The sequence below is a fragment of the Oryzias latipes genome, chromosome 7, assembly GCF_002234675.1.
Source record: "Oryzias latipes chromosome 7, ASM223467v1".
NCBI lineage: Eukaryota > Metazoa > Chordata > Actinopteri > Beloniformes > Adrianichthyidae > Oryzias > Oryzias latipes.
In genome coordinates this window covers 17,983,710-18,011,464 of record NC_019865.2, presented here as the reverse complement: position 1 = coordinate 18,011,464, position 27,755 = coordinate 17,983,710, and the positions used below count along the sequence as shown (strand labels likewise).

General features: G+C 40.5%; 1 protein-coding gene across 5 annotated transcripts in view; it reads right to left on the bottom strand.

The window, feature by feature from the left end:
- Positions 1–27,078, bottom strand: part of LOC101174102 (cadherin-like protein 26) — a 73,260-nt gene extending 46,182 nt beyond the window's left edge. Inside the window, exons 1-11 of one of the 5 annotated variants that reach the window (XM_023956726.1) lie at positions 26,986–27,078; positions 26,009–26,084; positions 9,701–9,757; positions 9,522–9,614; positions 9,302–9,448; positions 8,644–8,791; positions 6,765–6,934; positions 6,554–6,682; positions 2,429–2,614; positions 1,735–2,006; positions 1,473–1,618 (exon numbers count right to left, since the gene is read on the bottom strand). In XM_023956726.1, coding sequence (XP_023812494.1) covers positions 1,473–1,618; positions 1,735–2,006; positions 2,429–2,614; positions 6,554–6,682; positions 6,765–6,934; positions 8,644–8,791; positions 9,302–9,448; positions 9,522–9,554 — 1,231 coding nt within the window. In that variant the 5' untranslated portion in view covers positions 9,555–9,614; positions 9,701–9,757; positions 26,009–26,084; positions 26,986–27,078. Of the gene's footprint in view, positions 1–1,472; positions 1,619–1,734; positions 2,007–2,428; positions 2,615–6,553; positions 6,683–6,764; positions 6,935–8,643; positions 8,792–9,301; positions 9,449–9,521; positions 9,615–9,700; positions 9,758–14,737; positions 16,117–16,835; positions 16,960–21,994; positions 22,106–26,008; positions 26,085–26,985 lie in introns of those variants that run through there. The other 4 variants (XM_011477311.3, XM_011477309.3, XM_020704784.2 and 1 more) reach the window with 4 other exon arrangements.
- Positions 27,079–27,755: the final 677 nt, after the last annotated feature.

Below are 27,755 nucleotides of genomic sequence, written 5' to 3'. Positions count from 1 at the left end.
CTTGGAGGAAAAGGAATAACAATTCCTTCATCTGGTTCAAAATCAGAATCATTAGAATCAAAATTTAGCTCAAGAGATTCTTCTTCTGACCATGATCAGTGATGACTTCCAGAGCCTCCTGGACTGTCATCGTTCTGCTTCTGCTGCTCATTTTGTAAAGTTCTGCCTGTGCAACAGGAAGGACTCCCATGCAGAGAATCTTTATATGTTTTGCCCCTCCCCTGTTGAGTGTCCACTGAATGTGGGTTGCGTTTTCCCGCGAGAACATACATGGTTCCTGTCAAAAGTCACAACACCTATAGTATGCATGCTGAAAAATACTTTTAACTATTTTTCCTTGATGTTCAAATTTTATAACGGGTCAATTTGACCTACATAACATAACACAAGGGTTAAAAAAATTGAATATCATAAGAAAGTGTATTCATTTCCACAACTCCATTCAAAAACTAAACTTTCTTGGAATGCTTATCCAAGAAAGTATATTTTTGTAATTGGTTTCAATCATTTGTTTACTTATTTTTTTTTACATAAATTGGGGTTCCAGGTCATAAAACCCATGAATATAGAATTTCGAGAAAAGAAAAAAAAAGAAATCTGCCCAAATTTTGCAGGACAGTAAAGTTATGAACTCAGTTTCACCAATTACTCATTTACTGAACTCAAAGCACCTACACAGGTTCCCCAGATGTCATTACATTGGTTCGGTTTGGTTCATTTGTCTCAGTTCAGTTCAGTATGGGGAAGAGTTTAGAATTGACAATTAACCAGAAGACCGTCATTGATTTCATTGTAAGTGGGCAAACCTACTAAATTACCAAGGGATCAAATACTTATTTCCTCCACTGTATATGTCCTAACTTAAAAATAGAAGGATTCCAACTAAAGTCCAAAGCCAGGTCCTCCAAGGTTAGTTGAAAGTGCCAGTTTTGAACAACATGTATTCTTCTCCTCACAGTCACACACCACCACTTCCAGTGTCTCATGTCCCTCATTGTTCTGTTGGTCTTGCATCCGCAGTGGTATAGAATATTTTCCATAGGGGAGTGGCTTCAGGCTGACAAGGCCACCTTGCTGACCTGGTGAAACATGTAAAGACAGATATGTAGCTGCTTTATGCTCTAGTTTAGTCAAATGGATTAACAGATGTTTACAGACCATAAGCAGGATCTAGTTCCCAATGCATCTCGTCTTCCTCATTATCAAAATAGAAAGAAAATGGTCCACTATAGGGGTCAGCATCCAAATCCTGCACAGGTATCATCACTTTGTTGTTCTTGTTTCCACACAAAATGAGGCTGTTGTTGACCAGTTGTGGCTTGTGGTCATTGATGTCCCTCAAGTGAATACTGACATTACAAAAACTTTTGGCTGGAGGTTTACCTTCAAAATCACAAAAATGAAAATCTTTCAATTTAACTGATTTGCTAAGAACAGCATTATCAAACTATGTTTCAGGTTTGTTTCAGTACCATCATCTATGGCAGCAATAATGATTTTGTAAACATTGTCATCATCCACGAAGGGTGATTCTCTGTCCATCTTCTTAGTTCCCTTGATTTCTCCAGTTTTTTCATCAATAGACACCCAGTTAGCTGGATCTTCTACTAATTCAAACCTGGAAACAGAGAAAAGAGAGTAGCAACTACTATTTAAATGTAAGCAAGAAAATAATATTAGTTGTTTATGACTTTCTTACATTCACAGTTTACATGCAGTCCACAAATATTTTACCTGAAAGAAGAAGAGTCTGGATCATAAACCTTTGGGGTGAAGAGCACCCTGCCTGGCTCTGATTCTTCTTTCTCATATACATCAGCTTTTGGTGGCTGAAACACTGGTGGGTCATTGTCATCAATTATAGTAATTGTGACACTGATTGAGTCAGGACGATAAAGTTTTCCGTCCTGTTTAATCAGTTTGCCATTCACACACTTAGTAAATGGTTCAATGTTTTCTACCCCAATCTCCAACTCAACCATCGTGGTGATTTCATAATTCTTTTCCTGCAAAAGACACACAGAAATTAATAGAGGTCCAACTACTTTTTGAGCCATGTAGAAAATTATAATCAACAAATTGGACTAATATTTGTTACAAAGTTTTGAAAATGCTGCAATAAATCCACAAATCAGTTGTTTTCCAAAATAATTTTTCTCAGGCAAAATAATCCTGTAGTTTTGTTAGTTTTCACATGAAAGAATTGATCCTTTTATCAGCTTGAAAATAGTCTTTTATGATCCAAAGAACATTTTTAAAAGTGGAAATGAGAACAATTTCTAACCAAATGGCACTGAATCAGAAATAAAATCAAATTGTGAACTAATGCATTGTATTAAGAAAAATATTTTAGTAATGTGATACTTAGCAAATATGTTTTACAAAACAAATGTAAGGATTCTCTCGGACAGGAAAAAAATGTTATTACCTTGACAATATTAAAAATACCCTCATTTGTTTTTGGGTCAGTTTCCACTTTGAAAATTCCTTCCTCATTTCCGCTGATGAAGAAGAACTTGGCATGCCAGCCATCAGTGTTGGGAGTGTCTTTGTCCTCTACTGGAAATCTGAAGACATCCCTGTAGAGTTTCATTTCATGTACTTCAGTCTGGAACTGAAAAAAACAACAACAATGTAGATGTTGCACGATTATCCATTAGTTATCCATACTTCTAGTAGTTCATTTCTATCACTTATCCTGAATTTGGTCGCGGGGGCAAGAAAAGACAAACTTTCTCCTACTGGCTCCTATTGTGCTCTAATAGGAGTTTGCAGAGCCAGTCAAGAGATTAAATTTTTCCAATTTGGGATGAAAATGGTCTTTTTCTGTGGAAGACACTTAAATTAAAAACAAAAAAAAGCTGAGTGAGCTGCAGATGAGCCACGCTCGGGCACCATTTGGTGGTTCAACCCCCCAATCCAACCCCCTTAATGCAGAGTGTCAAGCAGGGAGCCACTGGGTCACATTTCTTGGTATGTCTCGGCCTGGGATTGAACCCACGACCTTCCAGTTAGCAGACACTCTAACCACAAGGCCACTATCCAGCTCTTTTTGCATTTTGCATCTGTGACCCTGACTGTTCTTTCCAGGCCTGTAACTCATGGATAATGTTTTGCTAGTTTTGTCAATATTAGCTTTTGTTGTGGGTGTAGTCAGCTGAATCAAATAGTGGGATCTGTTCGACTCACGACATCCTCCTTTAAGTGGCAGTGGTCGCCAGAAGAAAGCATCCCACATGGATAACAGTGATTTTGCATTCACTATACAGCAGATGGTATTATTTCCATGTTTTATTCCAATGGTTTATTTATCTAATGTCTGAATTGAATTCTTTTTTAACACATAATTTTTGCAGGATCCAAACTACAATTTTTGTTTTAAATCTAATATTGGTGCCCACAGGTTTTGTTGCTATGTTTTTTCTTATTTTTTTTACCTTTATTTTACCAGGAGGGTCCCAGTGAGATAAAAATCCTCTTTTTCAAGGGAGCCCTGGACAAGAATCAACAAAAAAATACAACAAATGTTTAACAATTACAAAAGAGTTACAATGCAGATTGAAGTACATATAAATTGATTAGTTAAAACATGTACAATTCAAAGAAGTATAATTGAGTGTAGTGATCTTTCTTGCCCTCTTGTTACCATTGTCTAACATGTATGTCTTGTTTTACTTAATCTTTTGTTTAACAATTTTGTTATAGATGTTATCAATGTAATATTTTCCACAAGGAAAAAGAGTACATTGAGTCTTGAAATTAAACACTATTTATTTTATGGTCACAATGTGTTGCCGTAGTTTAACTAATACTTCTCAGAGCTTTACATTGGGTTATAATGTTTATGTTGTTTTCTTGAGTTTGTTTTATTTTTTACAAGATTTCTGTAATGATTATTGCCTTATAATTTTAATGAGCAGTGTGGAGCAGGGGGGCATTACTGAACTTTTCCCTGGTGGCTCTCTACATTCCACTCCTGACATGACACTTAATTAAGAGGCCTTATGGGTTTAATCAAACCTCCAAAATGAACATATGTCAGATGTTTTTACTCAATTCATTCATTCAGACATCTTCTTCCGTTTTATCCCTTTCGGGGTCACGGGGCTGCCGAAGCCTATCCCGGCCACTTGTGGGCAAAGGCAGCGGGCACCATGGACAGTTCGCCAGTTTGTGGCAGGGCCTGACTGAGTCAAATGATTAAATCTATTGTCAGAATGGTTAATTAAGTATAAAACAAATGTTCTTATCTTTCAGATTAAAATACATCCAAATCATCATGTAGAAAATAATACTGTTATAGTTTAAATGTTGCCAACATTTTAAGGTTACATGTTATAACTAAATTACCTTATGGTCACAAAAAGTGTATTTTTATAAAAACAGTAGTGAACTTTTACAGCTGTCCCTCAGTTTTGCGTGTAAGAAACTGGACCAAATGATTCCTTCAGCGGTCACAGGCCGTCTGGTTTAGCTATTGCATTAATAACATAATTCAAAGTAGAGCCCTGCGCAGGACCATTTTCTTCATCCCGCTTCCGCCCGCGCCCGCTGAATTTCTGACCAATCCCGCCCGCTCCCGCAACGTATGCGTTACACTCCCGCCCGCACCCGCAATATGTATGTCCAATCCCGCCCGCACCCGCAAAACTAATAGAATTTAGTCCCGCACAGTAATAGAGATGCATTGATTTTGTATCGTCTCCCGTCCCGCAGGAAAAAAAAGTGTATTTGTATTGATATTATTAAAGAGATTCATGTCCCTCTTCCAGCCTCATCTTTTCCTGCATTCCTCTTTTGTGTAATTTGCAACTTAATTATTAAATATATTTTCACAAATCCTGTTCGGTTAAAAGTGTGCGTGTGTGCGTGTGTGCGCGCGCAGACAGACGGCCTAAAGCGTGCTCTTAGTAAGAGGCGGGGCGGGGCGTTGCACACCCCCAACAACAGGTTAGATGACAGAGGCCATTGGGCGTCTCTACCTGGTGCCTTCACGGAGCTTCAGTACATAGGAATCCAACAGCCGCACAGCCTAACGTAGTCTGCTATTATATATTCATGAGATATTCATGGCAACACGTATCCCGCGGGTTTTTATTTTAGCCGCCTGCTCCCGCCCGCAGCACAATTCAAACCGCCCAATCCCGCGAGATTTGGGTTGGGTCCCGCGGGACCCGGCAGGACCCAATCCCAATGCAGCCCTCTAATTCAAAGTACACAAACACACTCCTTATACATACCCACTGTATATAATGGCAGTGAATCCAGACTTTAAAATCTTGTCTACACATGTCAAGTAAAGCTAAAATTGATATTTCCAAAATAATTTGAACTCATTTATTAGTGGAAAATCTAAATTTTATTTTATTTGGATCCAGATCTGAGCCCATCAATCCTGTTTCTCTTTCAGCTTTTCCCATCAGGGGTCGCCACAGCGAACGAGTCGCATGGTAAACTTGGCAATGTTTTTTATGCCGGATGCCCTTCCTGATGCAACCCTCTCAAAGCAACCGGGCTTGGGACCGGCACAGAGGTAGAGAAGGGAACAGGGAGCAGCCCGGAGTCGAACCCTGGTTTCACGAACGGAAGGCGCCGCAAACCAGCACGAGCTAAACCGGCTCTGAGCCCATCAATCCTCCCTGGGATTATTTCCAGGATTAAATGAATACACTCCAGGCTGGCTTCTTAAAAAGAGCCATAAATCCCAACCAGTATCCCTACCGTCTAGATAGAAAATAGAAGCAGACACAATGTAAGACACATTCAACTTCTAGACCTAGATCATAGGGAAGAGCCAGGCAGATGTCCACCTTCAGGGGCAGACCTGAGCCCCTGTCCCTGATCACCAAGTCCTGAGTGGGAGCTCTAGTCTGAGGCATTTGATGAGCTAGTAGCTTTGTTGAATTCAACTAGGAAAACCCGCTTCAGAACCAAACACAGTAAAGGTGAGCGTTTGTCATGACTTGTTTGGGGGCTAAGAGGGCAGGAAAATTTGCTTAAAATAGAGATAAGTGGAGAGAGAGGGCTTTGGGAGGTAGATGATTGATTGAAATGACTCAACAGGTTATTCTTGCAGGCCGCTCCAACAGCAAACAGTTGTTAATGAAGCCTCATAGAGGGAGAGAACCTTTTTAGGCGAGACTACCGGCCAGCGATCAAAACGAGTTAAGATAAATAATCTCTTTGGTAACGCTTTATAATAAGAGTCCTTAATAAACTATTTATAAGACTTTAACGAGTCCTTAATAAACTATTTATATGATCTTAGAAGTAGTTTTAAGGGCTGTCATCTGGACTTGGTTTTTAAAGATAGAAGACGTTTCACCTCTTCCAAAAAGCCTTGTCAATTCTGAAATAGCTGGTAAAAGAGCTGGCATCTATGCGCTCGTGGGGGAGGAGTCAGACCTGAAACTGGAAGGTATTGTCAACTTATGGTTTATGGTCGTTAAGAGTCTTTTGTCCTCAGCTGGGGGTTGGGGAGCCAGTGACTCCCTCCCTGACAACTTAAAAACTTTACAAAACCAACAAAAATATATTTATAAGCAAAACTTACCTCTTTCTTCTTGAACTCTGGCATATGTGTGTTTGTGTCTCTAACATTCAGCGTTATAACTGCCGTGCTTGACAGTGGAGGCGTTCCATGATCCTTTGCTTCAAGAGTAATTTTGTACTCCTTTGCTTTCTAAAACATTAAAAATTGAAATTCAGACGAGTCTAAGAGTGTAAGAACTACTGATTTAAAAAAAAGGACCAATTGGGTTTACTTCATAATCAAAACATCCAGTGAAGTTAAGATGAACAGTTCTTTCATCAATCCATTTTGCCTGGATATTGGGCTCTAGTGGAGTCTGTTGAACCACAGTGATGTTGAACGTAGAATTTTTTGTATTCTTCTCATCTATGTCTTGAGCAATCACTTCCACACCCAGAGATCCTTTCAGAAGAGAAACAGACAACTTTATTTTAGAAAAGTGGTCAATTGAACTAAAGATAATGTTGCAGATTTTATTAATTTCTAAACCTTAGTTTTACGCAATGACATTTCATTATCAATAGCTGTGATTCTAATGACTATTAAATAACACAAACTGGATTTGCGATAATGAATCCCCTAATGCAATTTTGAAAAGATTCACATTCATTTGAAAACGTTTTTGCGCTTTGAGACGTATAGAAATGTACAGACAATATTTTGCAAAACTGCAATGGAAACACTGTTTTCAAATTAAATGAGTCATATGACCAAAAATTGAGCGTATCATGCAGAATTGCTGGATCACCAAACACGATTTCCCAAAATTGCTTCATCTTTAGCTGCCCCCACATGCAAAGAGCTTAGCGCTCCATGGCCTGGTTAAGAAATCAATGTCTCTGCTGTGGTTCAGTGGCCGTGTCTCCTCAGTGACTACTCTACACCTGCTCCTCATCATCTCGTCACCTGCAGCTCATAACAGGGACCATTTATTCTGGGATGGAACCTTTCGGCAAACGCCAGATTATTGTGCCTCATGAATTCCTGCCAGCTCGTTAATTTGCCTCCCTGTCTATCAGCAAACTCTGGCAGTCTGGTCATCTGCCTTCATCCCTGTCTGCAAGCTCCCCCAGTCTACTCACCTGCCGGCCTGTTCTCCTCTCCTCCATTCATCCCCTCTGCCTCATAAAAATATAACCTGTTCACCACTCTATTTTCATGTCCGCGATTGGATTCTACAAAACCCACCAGTTTCACAACAGAAACAGAAAAAATGTGCGCAAGTACGTAATGGAAATACAGCAAATGTGTATTTCAGGGGTGGGCGATACTGGGACTTTGGGTTTCAATCCGATACCAAGTAATTACAGGGGGCCATATCACAGATATTGATACCAATACTTTTTTAGTGAAATTTTTGATTATAGAATAATTTTGGAAAACCACATTTTTTTGTAAATTAAGTGTACAATAAAACATAGGACAGGCTTTGACCAAATAAAATGTTTAACTATTCACCACAATCTGAACTGAACATGCATCAAATATAGAACATGTATATTAGTAATGGCATACTACAATAATAGTAAAGAAACAGTAACTAGTATAACATTTTTTAAAAAGCTACTACAATGAAACAAAAATAAATAGCACCATAAGTGTATATATTTTTTACAACAAAGGCAGTAATAAAACAACTAAGTAACAAGTAAAAAAAAATAATAATAATAAAATAAAAGATTTACTGTAATAAAGTTAAGACAAAGTCCCTTAGTTGTCACACATCGTGTGAAATGTGTTCTACGCATCTGACACCTCCCCTGAGGGAGAAGAGAACTGCAGACACAGCCATGCACATATATTTGTGTGCAAATATGTGGCTCTCTCTACTCTCTGATGAAGCAGGAAAGGTAGTCTGCCAGATTGGGCAGTTTTCCACTCAAATTGGGTCGGTTTTTGCTCAAATTGGAAGTTTTTTTTTTCTTTTTTTGTCTAATCAGGCAACATGGCAGACAGAGACACCATGCTTAAGTCAATACTTTACCTCGGTGTCGATAATATCTATACTCAGATCAATCCCCCAACCTATAGTGTGTTTTAGTTTCATTAGAATCCAACAACTAACTTTAGAAGTGTGTGTACTTCTCCTCACTCTTTTAAGTGAAACCCACCTTCCGCTTGGCTTTCATTTACTGTGAATGTTTTGGGAAATTTGGTAAACCTTGGTGGATTGTCGTTAATGTCTTTTACTTCCACATCAAATGCCAGCTCCTTGTCTATTTTTTGATTGGTGTCTGTGTCATACACATTAAAAATGACCTGTGGAATAAAGCACTCTGGTTAAAAGCATTATAGCTACAATTAAAATGCTTTTCTTTGTACAGTGGGGCAATAAAGTACTTAGTCAGCCACTCATTGTGCAAGTTCTCCTACTTAAAAGATGAGATAGGCCTGTAATTTGTATCATAGGTATACCTCAACTATGTGAGACAAAAGGAGAAAAACAATCCAGAAAATCACAGTCTGATTTTCAAAGAATTTATTTGTAAATTATGGTGGGAAATACGTATTTGGTCAATGACAAAAGTTCATCTCAATACTTTGTTAATATTGTTAAAATACCCTTTTTTGTCAATGACAGTGGTCAAACATTTTTTGTAAGTCTTTACAAAATTTTGTGTTGCTGGTATTTTGGCCCATTCCTCCATGCAGATCTCATCTAGAGCAGTGATGTTTTGGGGCTGTCGCTGGGCAAGACAGACTTTCAACTCCTTCCAAAATACTTTATTGCTCCACTGTAGATATATCTCCAATTTCATATTGACTCACATGGAAGCAGGGGTACTTCTCTCTGTCAATAGATTTGAGCACGAAGACTTCTCCAGTATTTTCATTAATGGTTAAATACCCTTCAGTCACAGCCTCTCCGGTTATTTCAAACCTAAAGTCTTTTCCCTGTATCTTGTCATTATACATCTAAAAGAAACAAATTCAAACTAAGACGTTTGTATTGCAAAAACAGATTAACTTTAGATTATACTTGTTTAACCTTTGATATAAAATACGGGTAGTTCACTATCATTTCCTCCTCAAGTTCAATAGTAGATAAGACCCATCTTCTTTTAGTTCGAACCAAGAGATCCTGAAAAAGGAAAAAATTGGTGAGATGGAGGTCAGTGATAGAAGTTTTAGTTATAGTTCTCTTGCAAACATTTAGTATTCATGTACCCGCTTTTTTCGAGCTTCCTCGCAAGCACTGCCGAAATCCAAGGCTGGAAATGCAACCTGCATGCATAAAGAACATGGGTTACAAGATAATTGTTTGTGATATTCTGATTACCAGCAAAAGCTATTTCCTATATAGTCTCAACTTGACACTTGAAATTGCATGCATTTACACTGCTACAAGTACATCTTTTTGAGCAAGTAGTATATTGTCTTTTTTGGCTGTACAAAAATCTATTACAAATATTTTCTTTGCAGTTCTTTTTAATGTACATGACATTATCTGTATTTTTATGTTGTTTTTTTTTTTACATATTTTAAACTGTAGGAAAAAGGAAAACAAGCCTTTATTGGGGCACTAATTGGTGGTTGTGATGCAGAGGTATTTGGTTGACCTCTGCGTCCCAGTGAGGTTCTGCTCTGCCTATCTGTGAATGGGAAAAAACGCTGAACCCAGCATACTGGTTAGCCTCTTGTGTGGGTGTGTGTGACGCAAGTTTTCTTTGTTCTTCCAAGAAAGGTGAAAAGTGCTATATTAGTACACAACATTTAATACCCAAAATATTCTATAGCAGAACTGTGAATCTAAAATGATTTGAAAACGCATCTCAACATTTGTTATTTGTGGAAGATTCTATTCTAGATCCAGGTTTTTAAACATAAAACTTTGGTGCATTTGTTAGACATTTAGACATTTTGTGGCTTTGTTTGCAGTTCAGATGCTGCACTACCTCAGCTTCCCTTCTTACATTTATTTTCTGTATTAATATGTTTTTCAGTTTTTTGTTTCAATGTTTTATTGATGTCTTGCCAACACTTTCTGCGCCTCTGTAAAGCATTTTAAACTCTCTGTATCTGTAATGTGTCTGAACAAAGGCGCACCGCTTTGCCTTAAATAAAAGGCAGGGATCCAGCTTAATGACTCATTTTATCAAGGCTTGGAACTATTCATGTGGAAATTTTAGTTTTTAAGTTGAATGGACAAAACAGTAATTAACACAAAACAGTAACTGATTCGTTGTTTTTCTTATTTTTTGCATATAAGTTACGTTAGTTCACACTGAAACCAGCAGTTGAAAATTTCAGATCCCAGATGTAATTGCTTCTAAATCATTTTTTTGCGATTCAGGCTCATGCAATCATGCATCACTATTTACGTTTTTAAGTCAGTTTTTAGGCTCTACACGTGCGTTGAAAGTTTAAACCAGTTAAACTCTGATCAATCATGAACTCGGATTTGGTAGTGAAAAATAGGTAGCATCATGAAGAAGAAGAAAAAATAATTGCAGTTTGCGCCTGGCCAGAATTATATGATACCAAATCTTTTATATATCCGAATAGAGCTGTGAAAGAAAAAGGCTGCAGCTTCAACATCTGCACCAAGCCTCCTCCAGCTGTGAGTCCATGTGTTATTATCAGGTAGCGACTGTCCAGTGTGAACACTATATTCTAAATGAGCATTTAAGAACCTGCGTTAAATAAGTCCTTTAATGCGCTAGTTCTTGTTTGTTCACCTTTCATCATAACTCTTTTTTATTTTTATTTCATTTATCACATATCAAAAAAGGTAAATAAAAACAGAATATTAAACAATGCGGATGTGATGGATGGTTGCCAGAAACCCACAAGGGGCTTAACATGTGGCAACCACCATAAAAAGTCTATAAGCTAAAAAACAATACCGTTCAGTAAATACAATACATAAAAAATCAATACATATTCAATTCATGCACTTACATTCTTTTATCAAACTAAAAATGCATGGCATATGGAAAAGTACCATTGTTAAGAAGAAAGCTTTTTAGAGCTTTTTTAAACTGAATTTGTGAAAGTACTTTGAAAGAGGAAGGAAGACTGTTCCAAATTTTACATCCTCTGTTTAGGACACTAAACTGTGACTGATAATAAAACTCGAACCTCGGATTCAGGAACAACAGTGCGGTTTCCGTCCTGGTCGTGGAACAGTGGACCAGCTCTGCACCCTATCTAGGGTGCTGGAGGGATTGTGGGAGTTCGCTCATCCAGTCCATATGTGTTTTGTGGATTTGGAGAAGGCGTTCGACCGCGTCCCCCGTGGCATCCTGTGGGGGGTGCTCTGGGAGTATGGGGTCCGGGGAGCCTTACTGAGGGCTGTCCGGTCTCTGTATGACCGGAGTAGGAGATTGGTTCGCATAGCCGGCAGTAAGTCAGACCTGTTCCCGGTCCACGTTGGACTCCGGCAGGGCTGCCCTTTATCACCGGTTCCGTTCATAGTTTTTATGGACAGAATTTCTAGGCGCAGCCAGGGGCCGGAAGGGATCTGGTTTGGGGACCACAGGATTTCCTCTCTGCTTTTTGCAGATGAAGTTGTCCTGTTGGCTTCATCGAACCGGGACCTCCAGCGTGCATTGGGGCGGTTTGCGGCCGAGTGTGAAGCGGCTGGGATGAGGGTCAGCACCGCTAAATCTGAGGCCATGGTCCTTGACCGGAGAAAGGTAGTTTGCCATCTCTCGGTCGATGGAGTGTCCTTGCCCCAGGTGGAGGAGTTTAAATACCTTGGGGTCTTGTTCACGAGTGAGGGAAGATCGGAGCGTGAGATTGACAGGCGGATCGGAGCGGCGTCCGTAGTTATGCGGTCGCTCTATCGGTCCGTTGTGGTGAAGAGAGAGCTGAGCCGAAAAGCAAAGCTCTCAATTTACCGGTCGATCTACGTTCCAATACTCACCTATGGTCATGAGCTATGGGTCATGACCGAAAGAACGAGGTCCCGAATACAAGCGGCTGAAATGAGCTTCCTCCGTAGGGTGGCTGGGCGCTCCCTTAGAGATAGGGTGAGAAGTTCGGTCAGCCGCGGGGAGCTCGGAGTAGAACCGCTTCTCCTCCACATCGAAAGGAGCCAGCTGAGGTGGCTTGGGCATCTAGTCCGGATGCCCCCTGGACGCCTCCCTGGAGAGGTGTTCCGGGCATGTCCCACTGGGCGGAGGCCCCGGGGAAGACCCAGGACACGCTGGAGAGACTACGTCTCTCGGCTGGCCTGGGAACGCCTCGGGGTCCCCCCAGAGGAGCTGAAGGAAGTGGCTGGGGTGAGGGAAGTCTGGGCATCTCTGCTCAGTCTGCTGCCCCCGCGACCCGGTCCCGGATAAGCGGAGGAAGATGGATGGATGGAACTGTGACTGAGTTATGCGAGAGAAAGGTGCTCTGATGAGACAGCCACCCCGAGTGGGATATTCATGAAATTCGTTATTAAATTGAACATGTTGGTGAAATGTTGGGGAAGAAGTTTTCCAATAGAATTGAAAACAAACTGACCAGTTTGAAGTTGGTTGACTGGATAGATACTCAGGACACTGGCCTGACAAAACAAAGCTTGAGATAAATGCCTATCTCCTACATTGAATATTATTCTCAGAGCTTGTTTTTGCAGACGCAGAATAGGTTCAAGTTTAGTTTGATGTGTACTAGCCCAAGCAATATTGCAGTAACTAATATATGGATATATCATTGAATAGTACAACATAATTGCAACCTTTGTATTCATCAAATGACGGGTTTTACCTAGGATACCCACCATTTTGGCAAGTTTGGTACTAATAAAACTAACATGAGGTTTCCAGGATAAGGATTCATTTTGATTGGAATATTATCAATTTGTATTTTAAAAGAGAAATCCATGGCATTTGACTATAGACCAAACAATAAAAAGTGTGGTTTTTTTATAATGAGTGACAATTTGTTAGCTTTAAACCAAGTAGATATCTTGTCAAGTTCATAATTTACAACATTGTTAAGAATATCTAAATCCTTATAGGAATAGAATAAATGGTGTGATCTGCAAATAATATTTTAGAAAGTTTAACTGATGCATTGGGTAGATCATTGACGTATAATAAAAATAACAAAGGACCCAAAATGGAACCTTGAGGTAAACCACATTTTAGAAGAAGAGGGGGAGGACTCCAGTCCATTATAGTCTAAGGTTTGATATTGATCAGTTAAATAACTAGTAAACCAAAGTATAGAGTTGTTTGTGATGCCAAGAAGTGCAAGTTTATCCAAAAGAATAGTATGGTTAACAGTGTCAAATGCATTTGACAAATCTAAAAAGATACCAACTGTGTTCTCTTTTCTATTTTTTTCTTTATAGATTTCAGTAATTAAATGCACCAGTGCCATGTAAGTGGTATGTTTTTTCCTAAAACCATACTGGTAAGGGTATAATATGTTATTGTTTTCAAGATGATCTATTAATCTTTGATAGACAATTTTTTCAAGAATCTTAGAAACAGCTGGTAAGACAGAAATTGGTCTATAATTATTGAAGTGGGTTGGATCATCATCTTTATAAACTGGAGTAATTTTTGCTCTCTTTAGCTCAATGGGTACAATACCTTTGACCAGAGAGAGATTAAAAACATATGTCAGTAGTTTAATAATAAAGACATAGATTGATTTTAACAAATTACTATCAATATTGTCATAACCAGGTTAACTGTCTTTTAAGCTAAGAATAATATCTCTTACTTCATTCTCAGTTGTTAGTGATAAGTTAAATTCCTTAGTAATGGAATAATTTAGATACTCCAATGGTCCCTGTTGACTAGGTGGGATCCTTGAAACCAGAGTAGGGCCTATCTCAGAAAAAAATGAGTTTACATTTTGCAGCAATTTAGTGAGGGTTTGAAACATGATGATCATAAACCTGAAATTCATTGGATAGCTGTTTTTAAGTAGTGTTTTTATTCAGTATTGTGTTGATAGTTTTTCAGAGGCAGGCAACATTGTTTTTATGCTGGGCTAACTTTGTATTGCAAAAGTGTACCTTTGCTCCTCTTATGATATGGTTTAGTCTGTTTCTATATTTTTTGAATTCTAAGTGATTGTACGGAGTAGGACAAGTCAGGTATTTTTTATATAACATCTGCTTGGTCTTCAAGGATTTTATTGTAGCTGAAGTGATCCATGGTTTTGAACATTTGAGGTCCAGGCTTTTAAGACCTCCATAGTGACAACCTCCTCTTCATTCTGAAGCACCATTTTGGACTTATTGCGTGACATTAGTACCTGCTTTAGTTGATGTTCCAAGGCTGTAGAAGCTTTAAGTCCCACAGATGGAGCAATTGTTTGGCAAAGCTATTGGCCCAGTTGAATGCAGAGCAGCAGGTCCCACAAAAGGAGTAGACTGAAGCAGCAGCAGGTCAGCAGAGCAGCAGGCCTCACACTAGCAGTGTATCAGCTTTTACTGATTCACAGGCGGTTTGGCAGAGATTTTTATTCTTGATGCCCTTCCCGACAAACCCCTGGATTTTTTCCGGGATGGGGGCCGACACAGGGAGACCCAGACTTGGGCAACTTTGTGGTTAACCCACACTGGGTTAAGCTCATCACGACCCCTGGGAATCAAACTCTGATTTCCCATGAGCCAGTTCTGCACTTAACCAACTGAGTTTTCCTGCCGCTGCATTACATTTCTGGTGTCGACAGCATAAGAAGTTGTGGGAACTATAATTAAAAGTATATTAATGTTTTATACGTGAGTCAAGCAAACATGAGACATGTGTGAGATAACTTGTGACTTCAAGTGAAGGATGTGGTTAAGAGAACTTTAGACAAAGGTCAAAAGAGTAAGTGAAGGGTGACAAAGGTCAAAAGAGGAATGTGAGTCAACTTGGAGGCGCTGTTAAAAAATAACTGGGCAGAATGTTAGTCATGCATACATCATGTGTCTTAATGAGCAGGATGCATACATTATGTGTGGATCAATAAAAGGAGCCTGCTGAAAAGGGGAAGGCAGAGTTTTAGCACATTCTGTGTGAGGAGCAGATGTGAGCAGCTGTGCTGGAATTCTCCCTTTGCAAAGGCGAACCAAAGTTTCAGTCTTATTATTATAACCTTCAACTATAATCCTATAATAGAAGAACCCAGGGAAGTCAATTTGGACTTCAACAAATATATTACTAGTATTATGGAAGACAACCTAAGAACCATTCAAAGTATATCTTTTAAAAAGGAACACTAAGACAGTATTTTGTTCTTCAGGTCAACTGGACTTAAGAGGTTGATATAAAAAACGTTTTGCTGTTCTTCCAAGTAGCTGATTTAGTTCTAACTGCTGATTCCAGTTATTTTTCAGAGGTGTGAGTAGAGACAAACACCAATGATCCAGAATGTTTGGCTGGATTTAGTAAAGATTAGTATATTTTATCATTACAATGCATTTTAAAGCATAGAAGTGTTTAAATAAATTACAAAACCAGCAAATGTTATACTCAGGACATTTTCTTTTTTTTCATACCAAATGCAAGAATACAATGAATCTCTGCAAAAAATCTCTTTGTTTGGGGTCTCTTTTATAAATGTTTCTAGTTTGCACGTTGCAGAAACCAGATGGGTATGAGCACACACCTAAGCAAACATCTGTGTTTTCAAAGAAAATATTTGTGGAAAATGACGTCTTTTGTAGAAAATTCCACCCTGCTATTAAGTTTTTCAAGAATAAAATATTTATTTATCTAACAACTGAGGCCCTGGGTTCATTGAAAGATGAAACATTTTATGTTTATCCTTCTGTTTTTGTCACAGAAAAAGAAGTCCAGACAGCTAGATGGTCAGATGGACTCTACTACAACAAAAAAGAAACGTGCACACGTACTTTACTGAATACATTTTGAATGCAAACTATCTGTATTAACTTAAAATGACTATTTATTTAGAAAACAAAAAAATTGTTTGTTGATGGATAAAACAACTTTTTTGTCTTTTCCAACTCATCTCCAACTGAGCTGCTTGGCTATTAAAGAAAAAAGAATCGTGTTCTATTTTGCATTAACCTTACAGATTCTCCCACTCAGAGACAGAAGAGAGACTGTCTGACAAAATTTACCTTTACTGAAAAGCTACCAAGCAGGGCAAAACCTTTTTTAAATACAATTTTTTTTCTTTTTTGGTGAATTTGCCTGCAGGATTCATGTGATACACATTGCAGTTCAATAAATAAGTATCATATGCATTTAAAAACCACTGAGCATGTAGACTGATTTAAATACAACAACAAGTAGAATTATTAACCTTTAAAGATTATTGCACCCATAAATTAAAACACTCTATTCTGTGCAGGTGTGTGACTATAAGAAAATATAAGAAAACAAAAAGTCATGCTTACCAAGAGAAACAGAAAAACAGTCCTCATCTTGGTTTCCACTGCCTGCTATTCACTCTGGGAAATGCCCCAGCAGAGCAGAAGGGAATTTGAAAAAAACATGGGTGGAGACAATTGCACTCTGCCTCCAGGCAGCAATTGACCGACTGTTTAAAACGCAAACCTGTTTGTTGGTGAACCTTTTTAGGCTATTTGGTGAAATTATAACTTTAACTCTAGCTTCAATCAATAGAAAGACATTTAGAGCTGGAAAAACAACAGGTTACAGAAGATTTTTTTATGTAAATGCATTTCCTGAAACTGAGCATGCTCAGAAGAACCTCTTGACTCAAGTGTTAATGTTACCATGTTTCCGTGTTCCGTGGAGCTTTCATTAAGAGAATATATTTCATCTGTACTGATCAATAAAATACCATTCATGATAATACATGCTTTTGACCCTTTAAAGAAAAAGATGCAGAAAAGATGCAATTGAAGTCAATTAGTTTGTTTTAACACAAATCTATATTGTGTCTTCAGTATGTCAGTTCTGTTCTATTTTTATACCTCTTCAAAACTGATTGGGAAAAGTAAAACAAAGCTAGGATAACAAAAATCTATTTATGTGTATATTTTTTAAGGTTGGTCCCCATTTTAAAGTATATAATTGGGCTGATCAAAAACGTTATTTATATATATTATAGACAACAATTTGTTTTAAATCTGCATGCTTTAAGCACTGATGAACTGTAAGCATAACTTGCAGTTGTTACACAGTAGTTCTAGTTTGGGGGAGAAATATCAACTGCAACCTAAGAACTGCTGTTGGAGCTTCTCAAAGAACATAAGAACTAAAGAAAAAATAAGCTGAGGTGCTCCTCTTTAATTCAGCCTCCTCTTTAATTCTCAAGCCTGAGAATGAAGCAAGATCTTGGATTTTTAACATTAAAAATGATTTTATCTCAACTCTTACCTGTGTGGAATTTTTTCTTGAAAACAGTCTTCACCAAACAAAGACAAAATCATTCATCAATTTATTTTCTATACCCGCTTATTTCGCTTATTTGACATTATATCTTTTCAAATTTCCAAAAGATTCCAGCTTATTGGCCAAGTGTGTCTGCCCTGAGACTGGAAGGTTGTGAGTTCAAATCCACGGCCAAGCCTTACCAAAGACTGGGACCCAGTGCTTCCCTGCTTGACATCCAGCATTAAGAAGTTGGATTGGGAGGCTTAAACCATCTACTGTAATAGCTCCTGAGTTTGGCTGTGACTGCAGCTCACCGTTCCCCAGAAGATGGGTCAAATGTGGAGAGCAAATTTATAGGTGCGTGACTACTAATGGTATTTTAGTTCAGTAGTTACCTGATGCAAGTTACTTATGACAATCAGAGAAAAATGTTTAAGTGTCTATAATGTGAATTTAAACAACTATATAGAAACTGGGGGAAGGTTCAAAGGTGGAGTGAACTGCATTACATGTTGGTTGATGTAGTGAATGATAATAGACTACATGAAGAAGACAGACATACTGCCACTTTTATATAACAGGGACTGCGTGGAGAGGGTGGCAGACTTCCGCTTCCTGGGAGTCTACATGTTGGAGAGCCTAACCTGGAGTACAAACACCACTGAGCTGCTGAAAAAGGCCCTGTAGAGACTGTATTTCCTGAGGTTACCCAGGAAGAAAAACATCAACCGAAAACTGCTGTGACCTTTTACAATACCACTGTAGAAAGTGTAACATCCTGCGTATGCACTTGGTTCAGCAGCTGTATAGTGGCTCAAAGGAAAGCTCTCCAGCAGGTCATCAACACCGCCCAAAATATTGTTGGCTGCTCTCTCCCCACCCTGGAACCCCTCAGCGCCTGCTGCCTCAACAGAGCAAAGAACATCATCAGAGACGCTTCACGCCCTTACACTCCCTGTTTGATCTGTTGCGTTCAGGCAAATACTACAGGTCAAGCAGAGAAAGGACAAAGAGATACCAGAACAGATTTTATCAAACTGCCATAAACAAGTTAAACGTTATGGAAGCGATTCTGTAGCATAATTAACAATAAAAGTCAAAACCAGAAATGCTTTTTCATTTTCAAAATGAAGCTGCATTTTTAGGTGTGAGTGTGAGAGTGAGAGTGAATAGGTGTGTGTTTGTGGACATTCTACCCTGCGACAGACAGGCGACCTGTCCAGGTTGTCCCCTGCCTTCGCCCACAAGTGGATAGGCTCCGGCAGCCCCGTGACCCCGAAAGGGAAAAACGGTTAAGAAAATGAATGATGAATGAATGAATGAAGCTGCATTTTTTGACTCAAAATTAAAATGAAAAAGCAATCCGCCAAGATGCTTTTTCATTTCCTTCCTCAACACTGCTTATTCTGTCACTTAATTAAAATGATAATGAAAATGGTATTTGACATTTCATTTTCAAAATGTTTTCTGGTTAATGTGTAGCATATTTCATTTAGAAATGTCTTATTCGACAATTAAAATGGATTAACAGAAATGCTTTTTACTTTTCAAAATGTAACTGCATCAAATGACTCAAAATTAAAATGAAAAAGCAATATTTCAAAATGATTTTTCCTTTTAGACTTAAAACTGCTTATTCTGTGTCATAATTAAAACGAAAATGCAAAGAGGGGATTGCATTTGCATTTTCACATCCACCCTGCGAACATTGTCTCAATATTCATTTCGAAAAAGCATTCCCAGCGAGGAGGCGGGGCGATGACGTCACTGCTTTCTCCGCTGTAGTTGGCTTGCGATTCACAGCTTCTGATTCTCGAGGGCACTAAAGGAACATTCCGCTGCATTTTTCGCATTAAGATCACCTAAAACCGCATCCTGTTCACAAACCGCTGGACCTGGACTGCTCAAACCTGGATTCCTGGATCTTAATGCGAAAAACGCAGCGGAATGTTCCTTCAGTGGCCTGTGAAGCTGTGAAGCGCAAGCCAACTTCAGCGTCGTCTGACCGCACACATTTAAAAACATATGATTGAGCAGGCCCTTAAATATAATCATAACTGTTATAAAAGCACATTATGAAGAAAGTCTCCTGCAGCTTCGCGCTGACTGCGTGTTGGTCCAACCAGCAAACGTTTACCACAGTGAAATCTGCTATCTGTTGATGGGGCTCCAGCTGTCATCAAACAGCAAATTCAGCGCGAAGCTGCAAATAAATTTGTAAATATGTGGGAATTACATCAGTCTTTATTTTTGTTCTGGACACCACTGGAAACACAAATTCATATGATGGTTTCTCAGATCGCAGCAACATTTCCGCCTTCGACAATCATTATCGGGAGCTTCGCACTCCGCTATGCGGAGGCAGCTGGCGGTCTGAAGAACAAAAGCTTGTCCGCAGGGCGTCCGAAGGAGGACCGCAGAAGGCGGACATGCTGCTACGTCGTCCTGAGAAGCTGTGTACAATCATCAGAAGTTGCCGCTAACAGAAAGCTACAGTGCTCCTAGCATATCTGTCTCTTAGCACGGACACACGGAGAAAGCAGTGATGTCATCGCCCCGCCTTCTCGCTGGAAATGCTTTTTCTAAATGAATATTGAGACAATGTTCGCAGGATGTAATATTGTTTTAATGCAAAAAGATTTCATGAAAAATCAATCGTTTATCTTTAAATATAAATAAATAAATAAATAAACAGCAAAAAAAAGTTGTTTAAAAAATAATGAAAAGTTTGATAAACTTGCTACTGATTCCATTCACTGAGCAAGGTGCATGATGGGAGCTTATATGATGCTGTTTTTGTTTTGTTTTACTAACTCCAGAGATGGTTGCACTAGATTGATTAAGAAACCATTTTCTTCTGCCTTTATTACGCGTGTAGTTTTTTGTATTTTTACCTTTTGTGTTTTCAGTTTGTTTGAATAAAACCCAAAGAGTGTAGGTTGGGCATATGGGAGTGCAGTCATTGTTTATGCTTTCTTGATATCCCTCATATTTCAGTCTGCTTAACTAGGTACAAAGTTTGCTCGATTGATCAATGCACTTGATCAAACTACCTAAACCTTTTACCATTACCCCTGTGATTATTGATAGATACCTGTTTGAGCTGTGCAGTGGTCAAAGTCCCCTCGTCCCCCTGAACCAACGGATTAACTAATGCCAAAAATCAGGATAAACAAGTCTAAAAGGTGTTTGAACGTAACGTTGAAAAGACGTCCAAACGGCCACACTTAAGCTACAATTAGTCAAAACACTGTAAGAGTCAGTTGACATTTATCACATGAAACCTTGCAACCACTGGATCTTTTTAAAATAAAAATACTTTTGATTTAACAAAGTTTAAATCCAAGTTCCATATCAAGCTAAAACTTGGATAAAATTACTTTATTTCAAAAGTTGTGTTGAAGGGTGGGCTGAAGAAGGTATTCCTCTGGGTATCCCTGAAAAACTCCTAAATGATTAGTCACATGCCCCTGTACGGATACTGTGGGCTTTTGGGTTGTCCAGACCCATAGAGGATTGTAAGGAGGAGAGGCTGCATCCTAAGAGGACAACAGGTGTGTCTTGCAGTTCCCTTGAAGCTCGTACGGCCACCTCAAGGGAAATGGAATGTACCAATGTTGTGCGATTGGTAAGTGTAACGTGAAGTATTTATAAGAATAAGTATTTGTAAGAATAATGTAAGTTGCGACGTATGCTTCATGCTGTCATGGGCTGTCCTTTTGCCACACTCTGGTCATTAGTGATGTCCCTGCAGTGGCACCCTGCTGAGGCTGCACAATGCTGCATGCATGGGGTGTGCAGTGGATTTGTAAGTGCCCGTTAGATGCTAACACAAACTATGCCCTGATTGCCCAATTTCTTGATCACTAACAGCCAGGCTACACAGGAGTGCTCACTTTGCACTTAAAAGCACTTGCTCCCGGCGGATGGCGCAGAGTTACCTGGGGTTAAAAAAAAAAGAAAAATGCGTATGACAGGCAGTTTCTGTCATGGTGCCTCTGTCAGACTCCTCCCCCTCCCCTCTCTGCTTGGTTCCCTGATTCAGCACAGCTGCGACCACTCTACTCATCTTCTCCACCTGCCTATTTAAGGAGCTCCTGGACCAGTATTCATCGCCAGTCCGTTGCCCCTGATGGTGCTCATTTTGGTCTTACGACTAGTAGTTCTTGCCAAGCTACCTTGTTCCAAGCCTGTACCTAACGTATCTTCTTACCTGTCTCCAGGAAACCCCAAACCACGGGTGGTCGCCTGAATCCGTCGCTATCTGGAACCCTCACTCAGTCTGCTTCACCGGTCTCACCACGAGCCTCTGCCGATCATCCAACTCCACAGATCTCCGCCGACGCTGCCCTACGAAGGGATCCACCAGTGACGCCACAAAATCCAGTCTCTCGTTGGGACCTCACAGAAACTGCTCACTCCCTAACTGTGCTGGCAATTAAATCTTCTTACTCACCTCACCAGCTTGCTCCTGTGTTTGCTTCCGGGTTCCAGCATCTGGGTCTCTAATGTTCTGGAGTCATGACAGAACGGACTGGCCCTAACCCCGACCCAGCTGACCCGGAAGATCTTCGTCAGACCATCACCCAACAAGGATTATTTTTGGAACTCCTCTACAGCGCCGTCACTCGGATCACTACTGTTCAAGAGGATTTGTTATCACAAACGAAAGGTACCACACAAACTATTACCGAACTAACCAAACCCCATGCTAGTTCCGCTCCAGGATCTTCCCTACCATTTTCCGGCAACACCGCTGCTTCCGCCTCCGAGTCATTCGCCGCTCCAGAAAACATCCGGCTGCAACCGGAACCTTTCTCCGGGGACGTGGAAGCCTGCGGAGGATTTTTACTGCAGTGCCAACTGATTTGTCAACAAGCCCCTCGTTATTATCAGTCGGACCTCAGTAAGATTACACTAATCATTAACTCTCTCAGAAATAAAGCTCTTCAGTGGGCCCAAGCTTACCTTTCCACCAACCCCATCAGCCAAATCACGTATGAACATTTCCTCCGTGAGTTTCGCCAGATTTTCGACCAACCACGCAAACAGGAGGAAGCTACCCGGCGGTTACTCGCACTAAAACAACGTAACCGACCGGTTAGCGATCACATTATAGATTTCCGTATTCTGGCGGTAGAGGCTGGCTGGCCCGATCTACCCCTGAAAGGGATCTTTTACCAATCACTCAACGAACAAATCAAGGATCACCTTTGCTCTCAACCCGAAGCGAACACCTTAGAAGAATTAATCTCCGCGGCGCTCCGTTCCGACATCAGGCTGCGGGAGCGACAAAACGAACGTACCCCAAAACTCCTACGTTCCTCTGTTAATCACGTCCAGCGCTCCGACACCCTCGCTGCTCCTAAATCTCCGGACGAGTCCATGAAAGTCGGACATTCTAAATTATCAGAGGGAGAACGTCGCAGACGACGTGATGAGGGATCCTGTTTTTATTGCGGTAATAAGGGTCATTTGGTCTCTTCCTGCTCGCTTCGTTCTAAGCCCCCGGGCCCCTCGCCAGATGACAGGCCGCAAGCAGTAACTAACTTCAATCATTCTGGTAAAGATTTTTTATTTGTCCCTGTCAAGCTTTGTTTAGATCTCCATGTTCACGATTCACGCGCCCTTGTCGACTCCGGGGCAGAACAGAGCCTTATTGACCAGCAGCTTGTTGATAATCTGTCTATCCCCACAGAACCTCTGGATAGACCTATCGAAGCCTCCGGGTTGGGTGGCCAGCACTTATCCCGCATCACTCATCGCACCAAACCCATCATGCTCGTTTCATCAGGCAATCATCGTGAGTCCATCCGTTTTCTCGTCACTCAGTCATCCCACACTCCCATTATACTTGGATTTTCATGGCTCAAGTTACATAACCCACAGTTTGACTGGTCCCAAGGATCAGTCATCAAATGGAGTCCATATTGTCTTGCTAACTGTCTACTGTCTGCCCTTCCCACGGTAACCTCCCGTAGCGCCAAGTGTCCTAGTCAGGTTGATTTGTCCGGCATTCCTCACTGTTATCATGATTTGAATGCCGTTTTTAGCAAAACTAAAGCCAGTGCTCTTCCTCCCCATAGACCATATGATTGTGCTATTAATTTACTGCCGGGCGCCCCTTTACCCAAGGGCCGTTTGTTTAACTTATCCGGTCCTGAGAAGACAGCAATGGAAGAGTACATCCAGGAGGCCCTCTCTCTGGGGCACATTCGGCCATCCTCCTCCCCTGTGGGAGCCGGATTCTTTTTTGTTGAGAAAAAGGATAAATCACTCAGACCCTGCATTGACTACCGGGAACTAAACCAAATCACCATAAAGGATAAATATTCCCTGCCATTAATCACCTCGGTTTTTGATTCCGTCCAAAAGGCCCGAATTTTCACCAAGTTAGATCTCCGGAATGCCTATCATTTAGTCCGCGTTAAGGACGGTGATGAATGGAAAACTGCCTTTAACACTCCTCTCGGGCATTATGAGTATTTAGTCATGCCCTTTGGTCTCACCAATGCCCCGGCAGTTTTCCAAAGGTTGGTCAACGACGTCCTTCGCGACTTCATTAACCGGTTTGTTTTCGTCTACCTCGACGATATCCTAGTTTATTCCTACGATCAGACTCAACACGAACACCACGTCCGTTTGGTGCTAGAAAGACTGCTAGAAAACCAGCTCTTTGTAAAACATGAAAAGTGCGAATTCCACGCCTCCACCGTACAGTTTCTTGGCTACATCATCGAGGCTGGCTGTATTCGTCCGGACCCCTCAAAAATTGAGGCAGTTACTAATTGGGACCCTCCGGAGAGTCGTAAGAAGCTACAGCAATTTCTAGGCTTTGCTAATTTTTACAGGCGATTCATACGCAACTACAGCAGCATTGCCACACCTCTGACACGCCTTACCTCCACTAAACTCCCTTTTGTCTGGTCCTCCGAAGCTCAACAGGCTTTTGACAAATTAAAGAATCTTTTTGTATCTGCTCCTATCCTCATCCAACCGGACCCCTCACGTCAGTTCATAGTCGAAGTGGACGCCTCTGACTCTGGGGTAGGAGCAGTTCTTTCCCAGAAGGAGGAAAGCTCTGGCAAGTTGAAACCTTGTGCTTTCTTTTCCCGTAAATTGTCCCCTTCAGAACAGAACTATGACGTTGGAAACCGGGAGCTCCTAGCTATCAAGCTAGCTTTGGAAGAGTGGCGTCACTGGTTGGAGGGAGCCGAGCAGCCATTCATCGTGTGGACAGATCATAAGAACCTGGCCTACCTCCGCTCGGCTAAAAGACTCAACTCTAGGCAAGCTCGTTGGTGTCTTTTCTTTGACCGCTTTAATTTTACCATCACCTACAGACCAGGCTCCCGTAACATCAAGCCCGACGCTCTCTCTCGGAAATACAGTCCTTCGGAGAACACTCCCTCATCCATCATTCCGTCTTCATGCATCATCGGTAGTGTCACCTGGGATATCGAAACTAAGGTACTTCAGGCCCAGACTGGGGACGCTAACCATCCACCCGTACCCAGGGGAACATTGTTCGTGCCAACTCCCCTCCGTCCAGAAGTTATTTCCTGGGGGCACACTTCCCGTGTGGCATGCCATGGTGGGGTTCATAGGACCCTCAACCTCCTTCGCAAGAGGTTTTTCTGGCCGTCGATGGAGAAAGACGTACGCGAGTACATCTCGGCATGCACCACCTGTGCCCGATCAAAGACGTCCTCCTCGGCCCCTGCAGGGCTACTCTATCCTCTTCCAACGCCTAACCGACCCTGGTCCCATCTAGCTATGGACTTCGTCACCGGGTTACCCCCATCCAAAGGTAACACCGTCATCCTCACGGTTATCGACCGGTTTTCCAAAATGGCCCATTTCATTCCACTTCCTAAATTGCCCACCGCCACTGAAACCGCTGATATTATGGTCAATCATGTTTTTCGCCATCACGGTATCCCTATGGATATTGTCTCTGACCGTGGTCCCCAGTTCATTTCCCAAGTCTGGAAAGCCTTCTGCACGGCCTTAGGGGCCACGGTCAGCCTCACTTCTGGATATCACCCCCAGTCCAACGGCCAAGCGGAGAGAGCTAACCAGGAACTGGAGGCAGCACTCCGCTGCCTGGCGGCACAGAATCAGCAGGACTGGTCCCAATACCTCGTGTGGATTGAGTATGCCCATAATACTCATCCCTCCACTGCTACTGGGATCTCCCCTTTTGAGGCCGCCCTCGGGTACTCACCACCTCTGTTTCCGTCACAGGAACTGGACTTGGCAGTGCCTTCCGTCCAACATCACATCCAGCGGTGCCAACGCATCTGGCACATTGCAGAAACCAGATGGGTATGAGCACACACCTAAGCAAACATCTGTGTTTTTAAAGAAAATATTTGTGGAAAAAGAGGTCTTTTGTAGAAAATTCCCCCCTGCTATTAAGTTTTTCAAGAATAAAATATTTATTTATCTAACAAGTGAGCCCCTGGGTTCATTTAAAGATAAAACATTTTATGTTTATCCTTCTGTTTTTGTCACAGAAAAAGAAGTCTAGACAGCTAGATGGTCAGATGGACTCTACTACAACAAAAAGAAAACATGCACACGTACTTGCTGAATAAGTTATAAATGTAAACTATCTGTATTCACATAAAATGACTATTTATTTAGAAAACAAAAAAATGGTTTGTTGATGGATAAAACAACTTTTTTGTCTTTTCCAACTCATCTCCAACTGAGCTGCTTGGATATTAAAGAAAAAAGAATCGTGTTCTGTTTAGCATTAACCTTACAGATTCTCCCACTCAGAGTCAGAAGAGAGACTGTCTGACAAAATTTACCTTTACTGAAAAGCTACCAAGCAGGGCAAAACCTTTTTTAATACAACTTTTCTTTTCTTTTTTGGTGAATTTGCCTGCAGGATTCATGTGATACACATTGCAGTTCAATCAATAAGTATCGTATGCATTTAAAAACCACAATCCTCCCATTGAGAAGAGTGTTGGAATAGACTACAGCATACCTTTGGGTGTATGTTTTCTGTATTTTGTAAGAATACACTTTTTGAAGTAATATTTTCTACACTGAGCATGTAGGCTGATTTAAATACAACAACAAGTAGAATTATTAACCTTTAAAGATTATTGCACCCATACATTGAAACACTATATTCTGTGCAGGTGTGTGACTATAAGAAAATATAAGAAAACAAAAAGTCATGCTTACCAAGAGAAACAGAAAAACAGTCCTCATCTTGGTTTCCACTGCCTGCTATTCACTGTGGGAAATGCCCCAGCGGAGCAGAAAGGATTTTGAAAAAAAACATGGGTGGAGACAATTCCACTCTGCCTCCAGGCAGCAATTGACCGACTGTTTAAAACGCAAACCTGTTTGTTGGTGCACCTTTTTAGGCTATTTGGTGAAATTATAACTTTAACTCTAGCTTCAATCAATAGAAAGACATTTAGAGCTGGAAACACAACAGGTTACAGAAGATTTTTTTTTATGTAAATGCATTTCCTGAAACTGAGCATGCTCAGAAGAACCTCTTGACTCAAGTGTTAATGTTACCATGTTTCCGTGTTCCGTGGAGCTTTCATTAAGAGAATATATTTCATCTGTACTGATCAATAAAATACCATTCATGATAATACATGCTTTTAACCCATTAAAGAACAAGATGCAGAAAAGATGCAATTGAGGTCAATTAGTTTGTTTTAACACAAATCTACATCGTGTCTTCAGTATGTCAGTTCTGTTCTATTTTTATACCTCTTCAAAACTGATGGGGAAAAGTAAAACAAAGCTGGGATAACAAAAATCTATTCATATGTATGTTTTTTAAGGTTGGTCCCCATTTCAAAGTATATAATTGGGCTGATCAAAAACGTTATTCATATATATTATAGACAACAATTTGTTTTAAATCTGCATGCTTTAAGCACTGATGAACTGTGAGCATAACTTGCAGTTGTTACACAGTAGTTTTCTTTAAC